This window comes from Rhopilema esculentum, chromosome 13, assembly GCF_057945365.1.
Source record: "Rhopilema esculentum isolate cy_ngs chromosome 13, ASM5794536v1, whole genome shotgun sequence".
Taxonomy (NCBI): Eukaryota; Metazoa; Cnidaria; class Scyphozoa; order Rhizostomeae; family Rhizostomatidae; genus Rhopilema; species Rhopilema esculentum.
Window position 1 is genome coordinate 7,712,405 of NC_142827.1, and position 17,844 is coordinate 7,730,248.

General features: G+C 35.7%; 2 protein-coding genes and 2 non-coding genes across 4 annotated transcripts in view; 2 read left to right on the forward strand and 2 right to left on the reverse strand.

Annotated features, from left to right (window-relative positions):
• LOC135691534 (E3 ubiquitin-protein ligase SMURF2) overlaps nt 1-4,459 on the forward strand; it is a 39,387-nt gene extending 34,928 nt beyond the window's left edge. The window contains exons 20-21 of the mRNA XM_065209403.2: nt 47-131; nt 912-4,459. Of these exons, the coding sequence (XP_065065475.1) occupies nt 47-131; nt 912-1,011 (185 nt within the window). The 3' untranslated portion in view covers nt 1,012-4,459. The remainder of the gene's footprint in view (nt 1-46; nt 132-911) is intronic.
• Nucleotides 3,787-16,427, reverse strand: LOC135691535 (putative sodium-coupled neutral amino acid transporter 10). The gene is made up of 13 exons (XM_065209405.2): nt 16,326-16,427; nt 16,066-16,223; nt 15,126-15,243; nt 14,520-14,565; nt 14,016-14,109; nt 13,379-13,516; nt 12,762-12,883; nt 11,920-12,022; nt 11,225-11,324; nt 9,893-9,984; nt 9,183-9,297; nt 6,519-6,637; nt 3,787-5,663 (listed from the first exon to the last, which is right to left on the reverse strand). The coding sequence occupies exons 2-13, from the start codon at nt 16,141-16,143 to the stop codon at nt 4,881-4,883; spliced, it is 1,908 nt and encodes a 635-aa protein (XP_065065477.2). The 5' UTR covers nt 16,144-16,223; nt 16,326-16,427; the 3' UTR covers nt 3,787-4,880.
• Trnal-caa (transfer RNA leucine (anticodon CAA)) lies at nt 8,455-8,563 on the reverse strand. The gene is made up of 2 exons: nt 8,526-8,563; nt 8,455-8,500 (listed from the first exon to the last, which is right to left on the reverse strand). It is a non-coding gene; the product is annotated as a tRNA-Leu (tRNA).
• On the forward strand, nt 10,777-10,849 carry Trnak-cuu (transfer RNA lysine (anticodon CUU)). The gene has a single exon. It is a non-coding gene; the product is annotated as a tRNA-Lys (tRNA).
• Nucleotides 16,428-17,844: the final 1,417 nt, after the last annotated feature.

Sequence of the window (17,844 nt, forward strand, 5' to 3'; positions counted from 1 at the left end):
TAACCAAAGAAATATGTGGATTGCAAATGTGCTCTAATACTTCCAGGTTCAACTGGATCAAACGGACCACGGCTGTTTACTATCAACGTGACTGAAACGAATCCTAATAGTTTGCCCAAGGCACACACATGGTAAGTGGACAACATATATAGTTGTTTTGGAAAATTACTGTTTGCCATTCTGGTATAAAGTTATGCTGTACAGGCAGAACTGTACACGGTTTGGTGAGATTCTTCTTCAGCAGGGCCTCTGTTGTATTCATTCTCCCGCTTTTTGTCATGAGTTAATTTGTTTTGTTCTTCCAGGAGTTAATTTGTTTTGTTCAAGGCTTGGTTCTTCCATCCAAGGTTTTAGCTATATATATGGATCTTGTATTTTCATACATTGGAACGGATGGAGAACCAAGCCTTGGCAACGCCTATGGCAAGCATCAAAATATCCATCCCAAAAGGTCCTTTTAAGTAGCACTGTTTTCTAGCATCCCACACAAATAATTTTAAAATGCGTATCCATTTTTATAACACTAATTTATTTGCTGTCAGTTAAAATAGACAGAATGTTTAAGAAATAGTTCCAATTGATATTACATATTTTGGAATGTATTTGCTACGGACAGTTGTGTGGGTAGTTTTTGGTTCTCATTTTAAGTAAAAGTTCATCACGGAAAAAAATAATTTTACTTCATCTGCTATTTCCTCTTAAGTAATAACATTTAGCTACACTTGATTCTGTCCAGTCGTGTGTCTGTAAGTTAAGAGGTCAAATTTTGGCTTATATTAAATTGGGTAATTTAAAGAGTTACACGATTCTAGATCAGCCGAATCATAGTCACGTTCTTTGCAAAATCGACTCGAAAAATTGGCTGGATTTTGCTGAGCTCTATTGTTACGATGTGTTGTTTTTTCTTTCAGCTTCAATCGTCTGGATTTACCAACCTACGAATCGTTCGAGAAGCTACACGACAAGCTGACCCAGGCTGTCGAGGAGACCTGTGGATTTAACATCGAGTGAGAGTCCACTTTTGATGTATATCTCGCAAAGGGTGCTCAAAATACGTATCATTGAACCCCGATTATCAATGACGTCGAAACTGGCCGTTGTGTTCTTTCTGATCACAGAGTCATATTGCTCTAGCTCTGCTGTCAACCTTGCAGAGTTGTTGCGAAGGAGCAAAACTAATGACTGCGGAAGAGTTCACCTGGAATAGATGCTTGACACAAATGACATTGTGACAAATACTTATTTGTACCTTGAAAACGGTGTGACTGTTATTGGTGGTAGTTACCAAAAACCTCTCCCCTGAAAGTCTACTCTTATGCTCAAGCTTGGCACATACATTCTTGTATATTGGAATTGGAAATTGTGCTGAGCGGTGTCAAAAAGTCGAGATCATGGTATTTCTACATCCGGTTCTCGGCTGCCCATCCAGCAAAAGCTATTTAACCTTCAAAAGAAGAAAACTTATGATAAACCCGGTTGGATTTTCAGCAAACAGTATCATAGCTATGTTTCACCAGCATTTTATATTGCTACTAGCGCACAAAAATGCTGCTTAGTGGAGCGTGTATTTGGAAGATATCTTTGGTTTAATCTCAAGACCTTTGTTGACTCCTCTTAGGAAAGGCAATCTTGGCAGCTTCCCCAAATAGTCACGGCCGATAAATTCTGGTTTTCTAAATACTTAAAATTGAAAAGTCATAGCTCAGTAATTAGATAATCATTCTTGCTCATGCAGTCACCTCGTTCTCTCAAAAGGCGTTATTTATTTTTTTGAAGTGAAAATATTTTAGTGATCGTGTACACCTGTTCATAGTGCGAGCCAAAAGTCTCTAAAAGTCACTGGGTAGGAATAAGGTCCAAGGTAGCAGTGACCAAAGACTTCAGCGGGGCTTATTGAATTGGCAGTAACTTAAGTGTCATTGTAGACGTAATTTGTTCCTGGCTTTTCTTTTTTCTTCACAATTAAGAATATACCTAGGCTTTTTGGTGTGGAGTCACAAACGATCAAACAAGTTTGAGGAAGAAATTTTTCTTCTATGAAAAGTTTGCGCTGATTGAGAATCAAGAACGCATATATTCTATTCAACACATATCATATTTTATTTATAAACATGTGAAACTGCGGATTAACATATACACCTCCACAGTGGATGAATTTTAGTAAGGCGTTTTGGCTTTTTTAAAATGGAAAAATCTTCAAGTTGTTTATAGTTTGCAGTTCTTTAAATGAAAGCCCTCTGAAACACATTGAGTAAAATTTTGCGTGAACGAGGTTTTTTAAATCAACTGTATCGTGTATTATACGAATTTAGTATCTTAGTTTGGTAGATATATTATTTTATAGTTTTAATATTGACCAGGTCTGGCTGTCTATCAGCTGTCCTCGACTATTGATCGATAGTACGCCTAATTGTATCCCTCTCTATTACCTTGGCAACCCCATGTCTTTTTTTGGAACCGTCACCCCAAGCATATCAGGGCAATTGCTACTTGAATTTGATGTGGTGAATGAAAACTGTGAGAATGTTTAGTTCATTTTTGCCACAAATAAACGAACGGCAACCGTCAGTGTTTTCCCTCATCAAAGTTGCCTAACTCTAAGCCTTGTCCCACTCCTTGAAATTTTACCTCTAGGTGAGACTGCTTATACACAATAGAACGCTTATTCTTGAAGTTATCTATTTTTTCTGGACTTAATTTCCACGCTGTTTTATTTATGTTGACACATGGAAACAAGGCCTTTGATCTGATTATAACTCAGCACTTTTTAGTTGCGCTAAAAAACTTGTCTTTGCATATCATTAAATTAAAGCCAAGCAAGAAGCTTACAATTGTTTGGCCCCTCTGTTTTATACACCTACAGTCAAAAATTCCCCTGTTCTGCTTACCATTACAAGAAGCAGACATTGGACAAAAGTTCAGGTCTTCAAAATCAAATCGAGCTCAGAATCTTCGATCAAAGGCCTTAACTTTTTGTGCCTCCTGTCTTGAAGTCCTGTATAACCATACATGTTTTCATAGCTTTGTAAATAAATTTATTGTAGATTTGCCTCAGATCTTATGTTTTCTATAATACGCCAATTGATACCAAAATGGAAAAATTCTCAAAATTAAATTGCCAGTTTGGGTCTTTCATTCTTGTTTTTCTTTCTGGAAGTTTTAAGTTGGCTGCGTGCAGTTTGAGTTCAATTGGCCATTATTTCTCAAGTATTCCTATTTTAAAGCATTGTTTGTATAGTTGCGCAACAGATCCCAGGGGAAGGTAAAATCGTGCGTATTCGCATTTAACCGTTTGGAGGAATGCCCCATGGAATTTGTTTTTTCCAATTGGGAAATAATATGATGGCAAAAAGCATTGGAGAAAAGTCCACTTGGGACGAAGCTTCATTATTGCAAAATTTAAAAATTTGAACCTTGCGATCAACGTGTTGATCGTTTAAATGGTTATATAAAATAGCTTGTATGAAAAACTGTTGCAGCTAAAAGGAGTATTGTGCCTAAGCCAACGTTTTATGGTTGATAGAAAAATGGTCCTGGCGGTGCTGAATTTTCTAAAAAAGCTTTTAAGTAAACAAGGTGTTATAGAAAGAAATCAGATTGACGCGGATGGACATTGATGTAGTTGACTTCATTTACGATTTGAGTTATGGCGACAAGATTCTACTCAACAGTGGGATTTCGCAGTAGCCATGATTGACGATGAGAGACGCCCTCGATCAAGTTGAAGAAGTTCAAAGTAAGGGCAACGACAAACGCAGCATATTCGCAGGAAGCAAATTCTGGTGAGTTTCTGCCTTCATTTTCGGAATGTTTTAGTTAAAAGGTCATTACAACGCACAAATACAACGGTGCAAATTGTTTCACATTTGAATTCGAAGAACATTTAGATAACGGATCACCCAGACTACTTCATGAACTTTATGATTCTATTTGTCCCTCTAACATCTTGATAAGAGCTAAACACGTCTAACGTCTACCTTTAAGTGCCTAGAATCATTAAAATCTAGACTGCTCTTTGCCTATCCCGTTTAAACAACAATTTCGAAAGTTAAAGCATATTAAATTGTTCAGGAACGAAAAACAGTAGAGGGGAAAGTTGTACTAAGCGGCGAGCATAAAAATTTGACTCGTTTCTTGATTTGGACAACAAATAAGAATGAAGAAATAAAGATAGGCGTTATCATACGTATTTTGCGATGAAGAAACATACTTTCAGAATGTTAAGAAAACGAAGCTCAGATTTGAAGTTATTACATGACAATTCACTAGTTAGAGAATACAGGGAAGCTTAGTGAGTGAAACGAGCAATACCAAAAGTATCACTGTTTTAATACGTTCGTATTGCCTTAATACTTAATCTATATTATGATAGCATAGTAAAAGTATCATTTCTGTCATCAAATTTTATAGGGGAAGTAAACAAATAATATGAGCTAAGAATTGGCCTGAATTACAAGTCGATTTGCAGAAGTTCTATTGAACAATATGACCGTAAATTAAAAACTACCAACGGCAGTATCAAAAATATGAAAACATAAAATATTTTTGAAACTACCATTGGTAGTTTCTAATTATTATTTAACACGCTAGGAAATGACGAATTGGTGGCTCTGGTCGTATACTTATTCTATTTGTCGACATTCGTAGCCAGTGCACTTATCCCGGGCAATTGCCAATTTACATCAGTTATATTTCAGAACAAGACAGTCCCGGTGTGATATCCAGAAATCAGTTTCCTGTGAAATTCTTGCATACAAATTAACATCGTTAATATCAACTTCTCCATTTGATAACATGACCAACTTCCCATCTTCTAGTTTGTCCCGTGAACTGATGGTATGATTGCCCCGTGTCTACAAAATTCTCTAGATGGCTGTTTACTACCTTGTACCTTTGATATCAGATTTTTCGTTGACCTTGTTTTGCGTCGCAGGCGTTTTGGTTCCCGTTAAATCCATAACTGTGTTTGCTGTTTCAGGCTCGGGCCTGCTAGTAGCATTGACAAAAGTTTTTTCTATATTCTGTTCACTTGTCTTTGTCACAACTTCTTGCATCTCATTTAAAGTTTTTATTTCACGAGATTTTATCCGGTTCCTATCGTCTTTTTCAGCGGCTGCTTGGTCCTTGTTTTCGCGAACCAAAGCAGCTTCGTTCAACGATTTTATCTTATCGTCTCCCTTGCTTGTGGCTTTAGGCTGAGAAATTGTCACTGGCAAAGATGTTTCTAGGACCGTGTCTTTTCTACCACCATCCTCTACCTCCTCTGGAACTATTTTTGCATTTTGTTTGAAAGGTTCTTCTTGCTTTCCAATTTCAAGTTTAGATTCTTCTATTTTCTTTTGATCTTTCTCTAATTCAATTATCTTCACCTTCTTTTTATCCTCTTCTCGCTGCTCAACGTCGACATCCGGTATCTTTCCTCCTTTCTCTCCAGCAGCTTCCTTCCCTCTATCAATATTCCCAGACTCTTTATCAGGGCCTTTGATATCAATGTTCCCTGGCATTTGGAAAGGCTTCGCAAGTTTGGCAACCATATTTGCATCAGGTGGGCTATTTTCATGTCCTGGGTGTTCTTTGTGCTCTGTATCCATGTGTGTATCGTTCGCAGACAGAACTGCCAAAGTACTGGCAACCAAGCAAATCACGCCAACAACAAATATTACCTATAAAAAACCCAACACGAATCATCAACTGCTTAAGCACATATACTTACAATCTTTTGGTGGTACAAAACTTGTAAATGGCTTTGAAAAAAGCAAACATTTAGTAAACTAAAGCTTTTCGTCTGACACTCTTCAGAGTTTAAAACGTCAGAACATAGATCGAAAACTCTACGCTAGGAAATATATATACCCAGTTGTGGATCGAAATAGGCCAATCAGAAAACACGAGCACATGACTGTATATGACTCTGAAGAGTGTCAGACGAAAAGCTTTAGTTTACTACACATATACTTAGTTATTACTGTCACATAAGTTTGTAACAGACGATATCTTACGTTTTTGTAACAAGGCACAGGCCTTGCGCGCAATTCATCACTTTAATCATTTCAATTTTTCAATTTCATTTTGCTTTTTCCTGTCTAAACAATGCTTAATAGCATAAAGTCATGATACGATATCAGTCCTTGCATTTTTCATGTCCTGGGAATAAATGGGTTAAATAGTTAAAAATTTGCACCAAAATCAAGGAAGCGTGCCTCTTAAATACGAAAAGAAAAGAGAAACAAAAAATGCGGTCATAAAATCTGAGAAATCAAAAAAGGAAATTATCAATATATATTGTGTAAAAAGCTACAAAATAGCCTACTGTACATAAGTCGTTCATGAAGATGCAGAGGTTTTGTAATTTTTAATAATAAATGGGCTCGATTCAGGCTGATTTGTAAGACATATGCAGCAAATACGTGAGTAAGCTTAACTTTTCAAGGTTCTGCAAAATAGCAATGCAGTCCACATTGACTGATAAAGACAACAATAGTGAATATGGGTTGATAAAGAGGAGCTAAGTCACTTACCTTTGCAGTTAAGCGGGAACTATTTTCCTTAGATGTTGACAATATGTAAAGTGCAGCGGGAAATACGAAGCACAGGAATGTTCCAATGACTGCTCCAGTTATTGATAAAACTGTCTCAACTAGAAAATACAATAGATTTCGGTGACTATTCATTGAAAACAAATATGTTTTAATAAGTAACAAAAAGGAAAAGGGTTCTTTGCCTTGGCCTAACAAAAGTAGTCCTAAAAATTATTATATACCCTGCTTTTTATAAATAACCTTATAAACTAATTAGTAATTATTTTTGATGCATGAAATGGCAAATTCTCATATGATATTTTACATGAAAATAACACTTGGTTTTTATAATGAATACGGGCTTTTATTTTTCAAAACTACATTTCACAGTACCCTAGTCTCAGCTTGTTCTGAATTTTTGACAAATATTGTGGCCCTGTTATCTTGTTAAACTGTGAGTTATAAAAGCATGAAAATAGCCTGCTTTTTTCACTAAAACGCATACGTCTTTAATCAATTTATATGTTTGAATGTTCTTCCACAACTTTACATTTATTCTATTCCAATGAAAATTTGAATCAAATATTCGCTATTGGCACTATCCTGAAAATGTATCTTCGATTTTCCCAAAATCATCCACTTTCTATGAAATGCAGTTGGTATCCTGTTTCTTTTCAATTTATTATCCTTCCAAAAGTTTTTTACCTGACTCCATAATGGATTAACATAAATTCTGTATTAATTGTGTATATCGAAATATGCCAATGCTGTCTTTGTTCAACAGGCAATTCGCCGAACTTGGTAAAATAAGGTTGCTTTGAATTGATTTGGTAGACTTTTTTAGAAGAACCAGATATTTTCTGCCGAGGCTCAAACAGATATTTTCTGCCGAGGCTCAAACAGATATTTTCTGCCGAGGCTCAAACAGATATTTTCTGCCGAGGCTCAAACAGATATTTTCTGCCGAGGCTCAAACAGATATTTTCTGCCGAGGCTCAAACAGATATTTTCTGCCGAAGCTCAAACAGATATTTTCTGCCGAGGCTCAAACAGATATTTTCTGCCGAGGCTCAAACAGATATTTTCTGCCGAGGCTCAAACAGATATTTTCTGCCGAGGCTCAAACAGATATTTTCTGCCGAGGCTCAAACAGATATTTTCTGCCGAGGCTCAAACAGATATTTTCTGCCGAGGCTCAAACAGATATTTTCTGCCGAGGCTCAAACAGATATTTTCTGCCGAGGCTCAAACAGATATTTTCTGCCGAGGCTCAAACAGATATTTTCTGCCGAGGCTCAAACAGATATTTTCTGCCGAGGCTCAAACAGATATTTTCTGCCGAGGCTCAAACAGATATTTTCTGCCGAGGCTCAAACAGATATTTTCTGCCGAGGCTCAAACAGATATTTTCTGCCAAGGCTCAAACAGATATTTTCTGCCGAGGCTCAAACAGATATTTTCTGTCGAGGCTCAAACAGATATTTTCTGCCGAGGCTCAAACAGATATTTTCTGCCGAGGCTCAAACAGATATTTTCTGCCGAGGCTCAAACAGATATTTTCTGCCGAGGCTCAATCTTCTTTTTATGGAAAACTTGAGCTTCGAGGTTCTCAATTTTGTTCTATTTGTATTGATTTTTCTACAATTTTCAACTTTTTCTAAATACACTAAATATCAGTCACATTGCAATTCTAGAAGCGCGATTATTGACCAGCTGATAAAATCTGCTAAAATAATAGAGTACTTTTTTTAAAAAAAAACTCTTTTTTCCTTAATTCTAAATCGAAATGTTGTCATTATTGAAGTTGTTCTTATTTTACTAACTGGGAATTTTTCGGTGCTCTTATTAAATGTATGTTTTTAAAAAAATTGTGATTTCTGGGTTCTTGAATGTCCATTGCTTTATAGCTTCCTGTTTTTGTTGAAAAGAAAAAGTGTGTCAGAAGTGGGATTCGAACCCACGCCCACAATCGTGGACCAGAATCCTCAAACTCTGAGGAAGATTGATCTTGAGTCTGGCGCCTTAGACCGCTCGGCCATCCTGACATATCATCTAGAGACGCACCAGTAGGAAGTTTCCCTGTGCCCGATATGCTGATGGAACAGCCCACTGGTTTTTGGAGACAGGGTGGCAGAACGGCAGGGGGGTTTGGAATAGGGGAGGGGGAGTAGGAGGCTCGCTTAAAAATTATTTGATAAAGCATTAAGACAAATGCATTACTGACCAATTTCCATGATCAAGTTTGAATCTGGACAACCAGCAACAAAATAAGGGGAGCATGGAAGGACAACTGACCTTTCTACCTGACAGAATTAGAGACATTGGAACTTCAATAATGGCCATTTATTGGAGTTCAAGGAGCCAGATTTTGAATCACTTAATGATCATTTGATTCACAAGTATTATATAGGAACAAATGTTGACATTAAAGGGAATGAAATCCTCTCTAATCTGGTACACTTTAAATAGAATAATAGATACTCTTCTTACAACGGATTATATTTACTGTATTTCTCCAATAACTGTAGCAGCAATAAATCCCATCTATTATTTTACCATAAATTGCAGTTTTAGTTGTGATCCAAATAAAATTTCATACAAACTGGGAAAAACGCATCTACACCATTAACATTGGTTTGAAGACCTTTTGGGGCTGAAACTTACTGTGTGGAATGAGGATACCAACAATGAGGGTCCCGACAACTATTACCAGAGTTAAAGCCGTGAATTTGTCTTGAGGAATGTATCCAGGGGCACTGGCTACCAGCTGCTGCCCATGCTGAAAAAATAAACAAGATATGCCATGAAGAATCTGTTTAAACTTCAAAGGTTGTGATCGATGAATAGAATGAACGGCTCGTGACCAGAAGACGAAGGAAGGGTCACGTTTGCGATTCTATGCAGGTTTGCCTCTCGTCTATTTAATACGTTTAAAAAGGTAGAGAAAATGAAAGGCAAAGATAAAAAAGAAAGTTGAAGAACACTAATATGATGTCGATATGATCAATCAGCCTTGTCAATCATTTGTTCTCTTGGATGGTCCAGGTCAGGGAGCCACTTGATCTTGAAACCCTCAAGATGTTTTTCAGATCCCTTTAAGGTGAGACGCCGTCCACTACAGTTAGTGAAACAACCTCTCGCGTACTGTGGTATTTTAAAATTTCCATGTTAAGGACATCAGATTTTCAGAGATGTCTCATTCAGAGGGGGGCGTGTCTCTGGAGCGGGTTGAACGATGACGCAAAAAGTCAATCAACACTGAAGAAACGAAGGGCTGATAAAATCTCGCATTGGGGGGGCCCCATGAAAACCAATTGAAGGGCTACCATGTCTACAAAATTGAAACTGAAATGAAGGTTTGCGTTTACACTCACGTTTTTGTTGTTTGCGAAAAGCAGCGAATACAGAGACATGCGAAGTGGGAATATGATCAGAGGGAAACTGATTATCACAGACACCCAGAAACCTGAAAAGGAACGACAAAAACATTCATCGAAACACATTTCAATTATCAAACAAAATAATTCACAACATTTATAATTCACGTCTCTTGTATAGTCAAGAATCGGTAACTCGTTATCGGCTAAATAAACATTGGCAACATTATACATTTGCTAATACACTCGTTTTATAAGAACAATTTCATAAAATCACGAGCCTCAAAACTGGTCAAAAGGTAAGAACAAATTAAGAACAAGCTCAGGCAGAGCTACTGTAAAATGCAATTTTTGAACAACGTTTTTCTCAAATATGAGGATTTTTAGCCTTGTGTGGTGTCGAAATCTGGGGCATGCTAAAAGAATTTTTCTTTTCGCAGAAACATTTTTCTGCGAAAAAGTAGAACACTTTCCTATTTTCTTGCATATTCGCTATGACAGGCACATCGGATCAGGGGGAGGCTGGGGGGAGACTGGGCTAAAAATGCCAAATATTAAGGAATAAACTACCAGTAAAACCTCTTTTTATACGGTTTTAGCCCCCCTTTTTTTAGGCCCCCACTTTTCTCAACGCTCCGCGGTGCCTGTATGAATTCAAAAATCTAAACCCCTAATCAGGCAAAAACTATGACATTCAATCTGGCAAGAGTAGTCGGTCAACTTTCCTTGGTTGTGAAAATAGACAAAGAAGGAACCAATCAAACTGGTTTGCGTACCATCAAGCTGGTGGGGACCGGTTAAGTTTTGCGAAGCACTGGTGGTTTGATTGGGCGAATTTCCCAATTTGCTCTTTTCATTTAAATTTGCTCTCTCAGACATAAGCCCGGCTAGCTCAGTCGGTAGAGCATGAGACTCTTAATCTCAGGGTCGTGGGTTCGAGCCCCACGTTGGGCGATCTTTTGAATTCTGCTCACTTCATTGTGAAATTCATTCCTGTATACCTGCCACCGCCACCTACTGGCAAGCCTCTGCTCTGACTGGTTAAAATCTAAACACCCGAGGTCTATATATTTCTTGCTATCTATGAAATTTTTACATGCTTTCAATGATAAATACATGATATAATTACAAATAAGGCCACTGATCAATTGGTACAGGGGGTGATGCCCTAGACTTTGCGCAGCAAAAAAGCTTATTATTTAGAAATTTTTGGAAGAGTATTTAATATGCCTTTGCCCCTACCACTTTGCCCCTACCTTGTAACAGAGCTCTTTTCACAGTTAATATGGTAACAATGACTTTAGGATTTTTATTCATTTTTTTTCTTACCTGTTTTTATTGCATCAGCTAATACACCACTTGGAAAATTGGCAAGTATGTCACCCCTGATTCCACTTTCATAGAAAGCAATATAGCCGAAGATACCAACCTGTTTGTAAAAGAAAAAGTATTATTGTCAAAACAATCTTTCATAAGATAGATATATTGGAGGACATCTCTTCACAGTGAACAATGCCAACAGATCTTGATTTTTTTAAAAGTTGTTGTGGAACAGTATAAGCAGTTAATACTTTAGAGAGGCTATTAATACTTTAGAGAGGCTATTAATACTTTAGAGAGGCAGTTAATACTTTGGGTAAGGGACTTAGCAACCTTTTATCATAGCTTTTGCCATTCTCCTTGAGACCACAAAATCAATATCATACTGCAGCAAGAACGTGAGGGGGCTGCGACCCCCAGCCCCCTGGCTCTGGCATTCCTGAGGTAAGGCCCCATTAAGAAGGAAGCAGTGGGGAAAAGATGACAAGACTGTCTAGATAAGGAGCAGATAGATATCAAAAGGGGCTCATCGAATTTGAGAAATGTCAGATGGAGCAAATGCTTCTGCTTTAATCAGCATATTTTTATATGTCACATGTCAGATTTAGGGCAAAGTTTCATACGAAGAAGCAGGTTGCATACAAAACATAATTTTATCACACCATTTACCAAAATAAGAGTAAAATTCAAATATTTATACATACCGATAAATACATGACAGTAACCATGTGTATTGCTTTGTTGATTATATCCATCATGATGTTCACTGACTGCTCTGGTATTGCTTCATACATCACAAAAACTTGGCTATAAAAAGAAAGCCATCTCTGATTTGTAAGATTGATGCTGATTTTCTTTGTGTAAATTATCATTGATTAAAAACTAAAAAGGGAGCAAATCAAAAAAAGTTTAATGCAGCATAACTTCTTCTTTTTCTTAATGTGTCATGTATGATGGTGTTGATAATGATGCTCTTTCAATATTCCCTATATTGACATGTTTAATAAGTTTAATTCAATTTTTATGTTAGCCCATTCTTGATGTAGCTCTATCTGCCTCTTGCTCTTTTCATTTCTAATTTCCCAGTCAGTGATGGAATTTCTATGCCATTTCTCAGCCTGCAGTGTTCTAAAAATGTTTTTGTTGGTCGGTAACAGTTTACAATTAACAATTTTTAGATCTCTCTCATTTGACACATCAGGAAATTTTCAGCCCTCTTCTTGAAAACCATATTTCTGCAGCATCAAAATGATATTTTATAACAGACTAGATATTTCATGTCTCACACCCATGTCTTATGGATGTTTAAACTTAGAACAGACCTTTTTATGTTGAAATGCAATAATTTTGAAGTGTTGCCCCTTTTAAATCTCATTGCTTTAACATCAAATTTGGTTGTTATCAGTCATTGACTCTTCTTCCTTCTGGCATAATAATGAGATTCCTTAGTCAAACAAACCAAACAAGCCTCACTTTATGAGCTGTTTTGTTAAAAGCTATATGAATAGTTTTTTGACACAGGCAAGTGTCCTGCATGACATCTTACCTTTGACAGCTAAATGCAAGTGAAATGATTGGTAAGCAATGGAAAAACCCTTCTGGTCTCCAGAAATTAACATGAACTGTCCACAATCCAGAGAAAATATTTTTCAGTGACATGATAAATACCTAAAATTGATTCATAAATTTAAGCTTGATTATATTATGTAGCTTCAATACATAATTGCATTAATAATTGCATTACATAGCTTGAATAAGTAGCTTTGGGCTAATAATTTTCACAAATACATCATAGGAAATCACAGCATCAGCATTGCATAATATTAATCAACATATATTTCCTGAAACTACATAGCAGGTATCAAGCAAAATATGATTCATAGTATCAGACCAAGCACACAGCCTCTTTTTGACAATTATGTAAGACACCACTGTACCAAAAGATGGATTTGTTATTCAATCTAATATCTTATTTGCTTTGTAGCCTATGAAGGGACTATAACAAAGCTGTACTAGCGTTGAAGGTAAGGAATTCTAAATAATTATATTGAAATGCAATCTCTATGTAAAATACATCACTATAACTTGTGATACATTTCGTAATTCAAATCAATTATTGGACTGGTAGAGTCTCAAATATAATGGTAAAATAAACTTGCTCACCACAAAAATAAAAATACAGTAAAATCCCATAGACATTGCATTCATGTTAGCAAGACTGCTAATATTTCTCATGAGACTCAAGGGTATCACTCCAAGTGACGATAAGCACATTAGCATAGTTCTAAGACTCCATGTTTCCTATGAACAGATACAAGGTTTGAACAAGTTATGAATGCATCAAGATTTATCAAACTAAGCTTATCACTAAGTGAAAACTACCACACAGATACAATTGGATATGAAATGCTACTTGCTGAAATATGCAACTTTTATGGAAATTATTTTACACAACCCTACCACCAAGATTTTTCCCCACTCTCACTGATTTTTGATTTTTGGAAAACAAAAAGTCAGTATTGTTTTGGAAAAAATTTTGCTCTTTCTAAATGAACTTAAGAACTGTGTTGGAAAACTCAAACATTAAAATATGAATCAGGGACCATGGAGGTAAGGGTTTTTTTCATATGATAAAACCATACGGAAGATCATTTAGTGCATTTTTCCAAATTGTGGATTTATCCCTTGGCTGGAGTCCTCTTAGCACCATCCTTCTCTAAATTCCATGGTCCAAGCTAGTTTAGGCAAGCAAAGGTGAACCAAATGAGAATATGGCAAAAATAATGATATATTTTCTTACTTCAATTCCAAGAGCATTACTGATCAAAGCTGGAGACAAGTCACCAATTACTACTTGAAATGAAATCAATGTGCCAAGCATCAGGCCAATTATTCTGAAAAAAATTAAAATAGGAATAATCTTATCCTGTAATATTTGCAAATAATCAAAGATATAGAAGAAAAACTCAAAGTTAAACCAAAAAAAATAACTGGCTACTGTTGTCCTTATTCTGTGACTGCATATGAGAAGGTAATAAGGAAAAATTTGCAATGAAAGGATCTGGTGACAGTATAAGCTAAATTTAGGGTCAGTTGATAAAAGTCCTCTTATTTGAAGAAAAGAAAACATTAAGTTTACTGCATGGGGGTTTTGTGTTTATAAACTTTTGCAACATTTCATTGTTTGTTTATGTCATCAAAATGACACATTTTCATAAGCACTATGTTAAAGGAAATCAAAGAATACATAATTCATTAATAGAAAGGGTTTACTTTGCCAAAAATGTGTTGTTTTGATTCTTACCCTAACTCTGTGACTATTTTACCCAATGGCCCAAGATGATGTTGAGCTGGAAAAAAAATGAATCACACGCTCATAAAAATATTTATCCCTTGAAATATAAATTGCTTCTTTCTATTCAGGTTCCTCTTAGCAAATTGCCACACAATAAGCTCATTCAATAGGCAATAACAAGGAATCTTTTATTCTTTTTAAATTATCAAGGATTAAATTCCTAGATCTATCTCAATTCCTTGATAAAAAATAATGCTCAAATCACTACTTAGAACTTATTATTTTTTTTAAATAAATAGAATCTAAAATGTTAAAATAGCAAAAAGGTTTACAGTTCCTCAATATAAACATTTTCAAACTTGAAAAGTTCCTCATATTTGCAAATCAAATTCTCACAGAAAGTGTCACAAAATCTAATATATTCTCAGCATTTGAGAGAGAAGAAATAACAGAAGTTAATTAGGAACATAAAGCTGACAAATGTTTAGGAAAGATACTTGAAAGCGAGGTATTTTGTACCAAAGCTGACAAGCCTGAAATATCCAAAAAAGTAAAAATATTGGGCTATTTCAAATTTGACAATATTGGGAAAAAACAGTTCATTTTATGTCTTACCTAGTGACTCATAACCACTTTTTCTTGTCAACTGTCCTGCCTTCAATAAATATTCACAAGTCTTTCTTGTCACAACATTTGTTGCTAATATCATCAAAACAGCTATACCTATTCCACACTAGAAATAAAATAATATTTAGCCTGAAAAATGATGAACTGTTAAAAACCTGAAGTATATAACGAGTAAATGCGTAGTAGTTACAGGAATGTTTGCATGAAATAGGCCTCCCACATCTACTGTTTTTACACTAAAAAAATTCCATGGGCAAACCTGTTTTAACTAATCATATGCCATGTAAATTGAAGTTCTTTCATTTAACAACTGCAAATTTTGTGGGCAGTTTCAGAATTTTTAACACAGCATTACTCTTACCTAAGGCTCAGGCAACTAGGGGGCCCTGTTTTTTTGCAAAACAAGTAGTTTTAAAGCTGCAGTAAAAGGGGAAAGAAGTCTTGCCTTGCCCCCTACTTTTGCTAGCCTTTTGCCCCCCCCCCCTTCCCCTTCACTTTCAAATTTGTGGTGTTAGCCCTGTACTTTGGATGTAGAAGGCAATATAATGCAGGCTAGCTTCCAGGAACAAAGTTTACAAGAACTTGAGAAACAATTTCAAAATTTTTCAAGGATTTTAAAAAGCTAGTACTCACATGGCTAAAATGGTAACAGTAAGTGAATCTAAGTTGGTCTTGAAAACCTGATCAAAAGTTTTAACCAACAAAGTAACACTTTCTACATTACCAGGTAATCTTTCTGAGATCAATATGCAATTGGTTTTTAGCAATGTAAAAATAATTTTTTCTGATTCAGCTTGATTTAGCTGTATGTTAAACTTAATATATCATGTGATGAAGCAATAATGTCAGAAGCTGAATTTTTTTAATAAAATCAATAACGTTTATGAGCATCAACTTAAAAGTTATAAATGTGAAATTGTTAACTTACTACATGGAAACAAAACGGTATAGCCAGAACACCAACACCGACGATGGTATTTGCGAAATTCAGAACCCATGTGTTCATCTTCAAATTGGTTATCGTTGCCAATCTGATTGCTCAGGTGAAGCCGGAAACTGCTAGAGTATCTTCTTCTATGGACATGACTTTAAAAAAGAATACGATAATAGAAAAACAAATTTGTTACCTTCTTCAATATGAATATCGATAGTTCACAGGCATATAAGTATTCAAAATAATAAATTTACCCTTAGGCCCATTTGTTTCCACTTCAATTCAGATTTTGTCTTTCGTGGCAAACCAGCCTCGTTCCTGTTGTCTTGACAAGTTTTTGCATTTTGTTTTGTGAACACTTTGAAGAAAGACAAAACAAAACTAGCATTTTGCTATAATTCGGTATTTGTTGACAATATTTTTACCAATCCTGAGAAAACAGATTCAAAAACAATCAAGTTAACTCATTCATCTACTGACATTAATTTACTGTTGATGTTTTTTAGGGATGACTCCAAAGTAAAATTCATTCTCGAAAATTTATAGATTTTCAGATTTTTTCTAAGCCTTTTACCTTGTTTTTCAAACAAAACTAACTCGTTCGACACGTTGACATTCCGGAGTCGAAGTTAAAATACTTTCGTAAAATTTTTTTTTCAAAGATTCATTTTTGACAAAAATAAACCTAGAGAAATATGTAAGAAGCAATTAAGCCCTCTGGCTTAACCAAATAGCAAAAATATGATGTCTCCAAGCTGCATTTTAGTAACGATCCCATTGTGAAATTCTTTCTAAAATTTTTCCATAGCTTTTGGCCAAAATTGACCTACCCAGGGAAAAGATTGATATAAAGACAGTCGAGAACTCTAGCTCAATCAATTTATGTTTTAAAGAAATCTACTTGCTGTTGAGCCAAGGTGTGATTCAAAGGTAAAATTCTATTCGAGAATTTCCCTTCTCAAGTCTTTTTTCATTCCACTCATCTAGTTCAACTCATTGACATTTCAATGACGAATAGCTACAAACTATTGATACAATTAAGTCATCGTTTAAAATAAAATACTTCCCAGAAGTCCTTTTGTGTTTTCTTTCTTTATTAGACATTTATCGAAATATATTTGGCTAATTTTCGAGTAATGCCTGAAAACTTTCACTGAAGGAACAATAATTATGTTTGTTGAAAGTGTCCTTTTTGGTCACTATCAGCTATTTTCTCAAATCACCTCCTTTTTAAAGAATAAATACCAGAGATTAAGACCCCCTAGGCACTGAAATCATGAATGTGCATGACGGTAATAAAGTGTATAATGTTTTCAACAACTTAGCTGATTTGAATTATAGAATTTGGGAATTTGGCGCCACGACTTGAACAATACAAAAAAATTTTCAAAGACAATGATACTGATAAAATTATATTATCTTCTTTTTTTTTCTCCTTCTTCTTTTTCTTCTTCCATTTTCAGCTTTTGCCGAGTCGGGCACACAATCTGCTCCAGTCCGCTCGATTCTGAGATAGCCGTTTCGCCTCTCGTCAGTTGGTGTCAGTTCGTCCAAGGTCCTTTTCCATTGTTGCTTGCCACGTGATTCACTGTCTTCCTAATCGTCTTTGGCCTTCTGTTGTTCTCCACTCCATCACCTGCTTTGCAATTCTGCTGTTGTGAGACTCGCCATAAATAAAATTTTATAAAAATACGGAAAAATTTAAGAAACAAGAATCAATCTTTCATACTTTGATTTATAATTGAGAAATTATGGCATCTTGTGGATACTGTT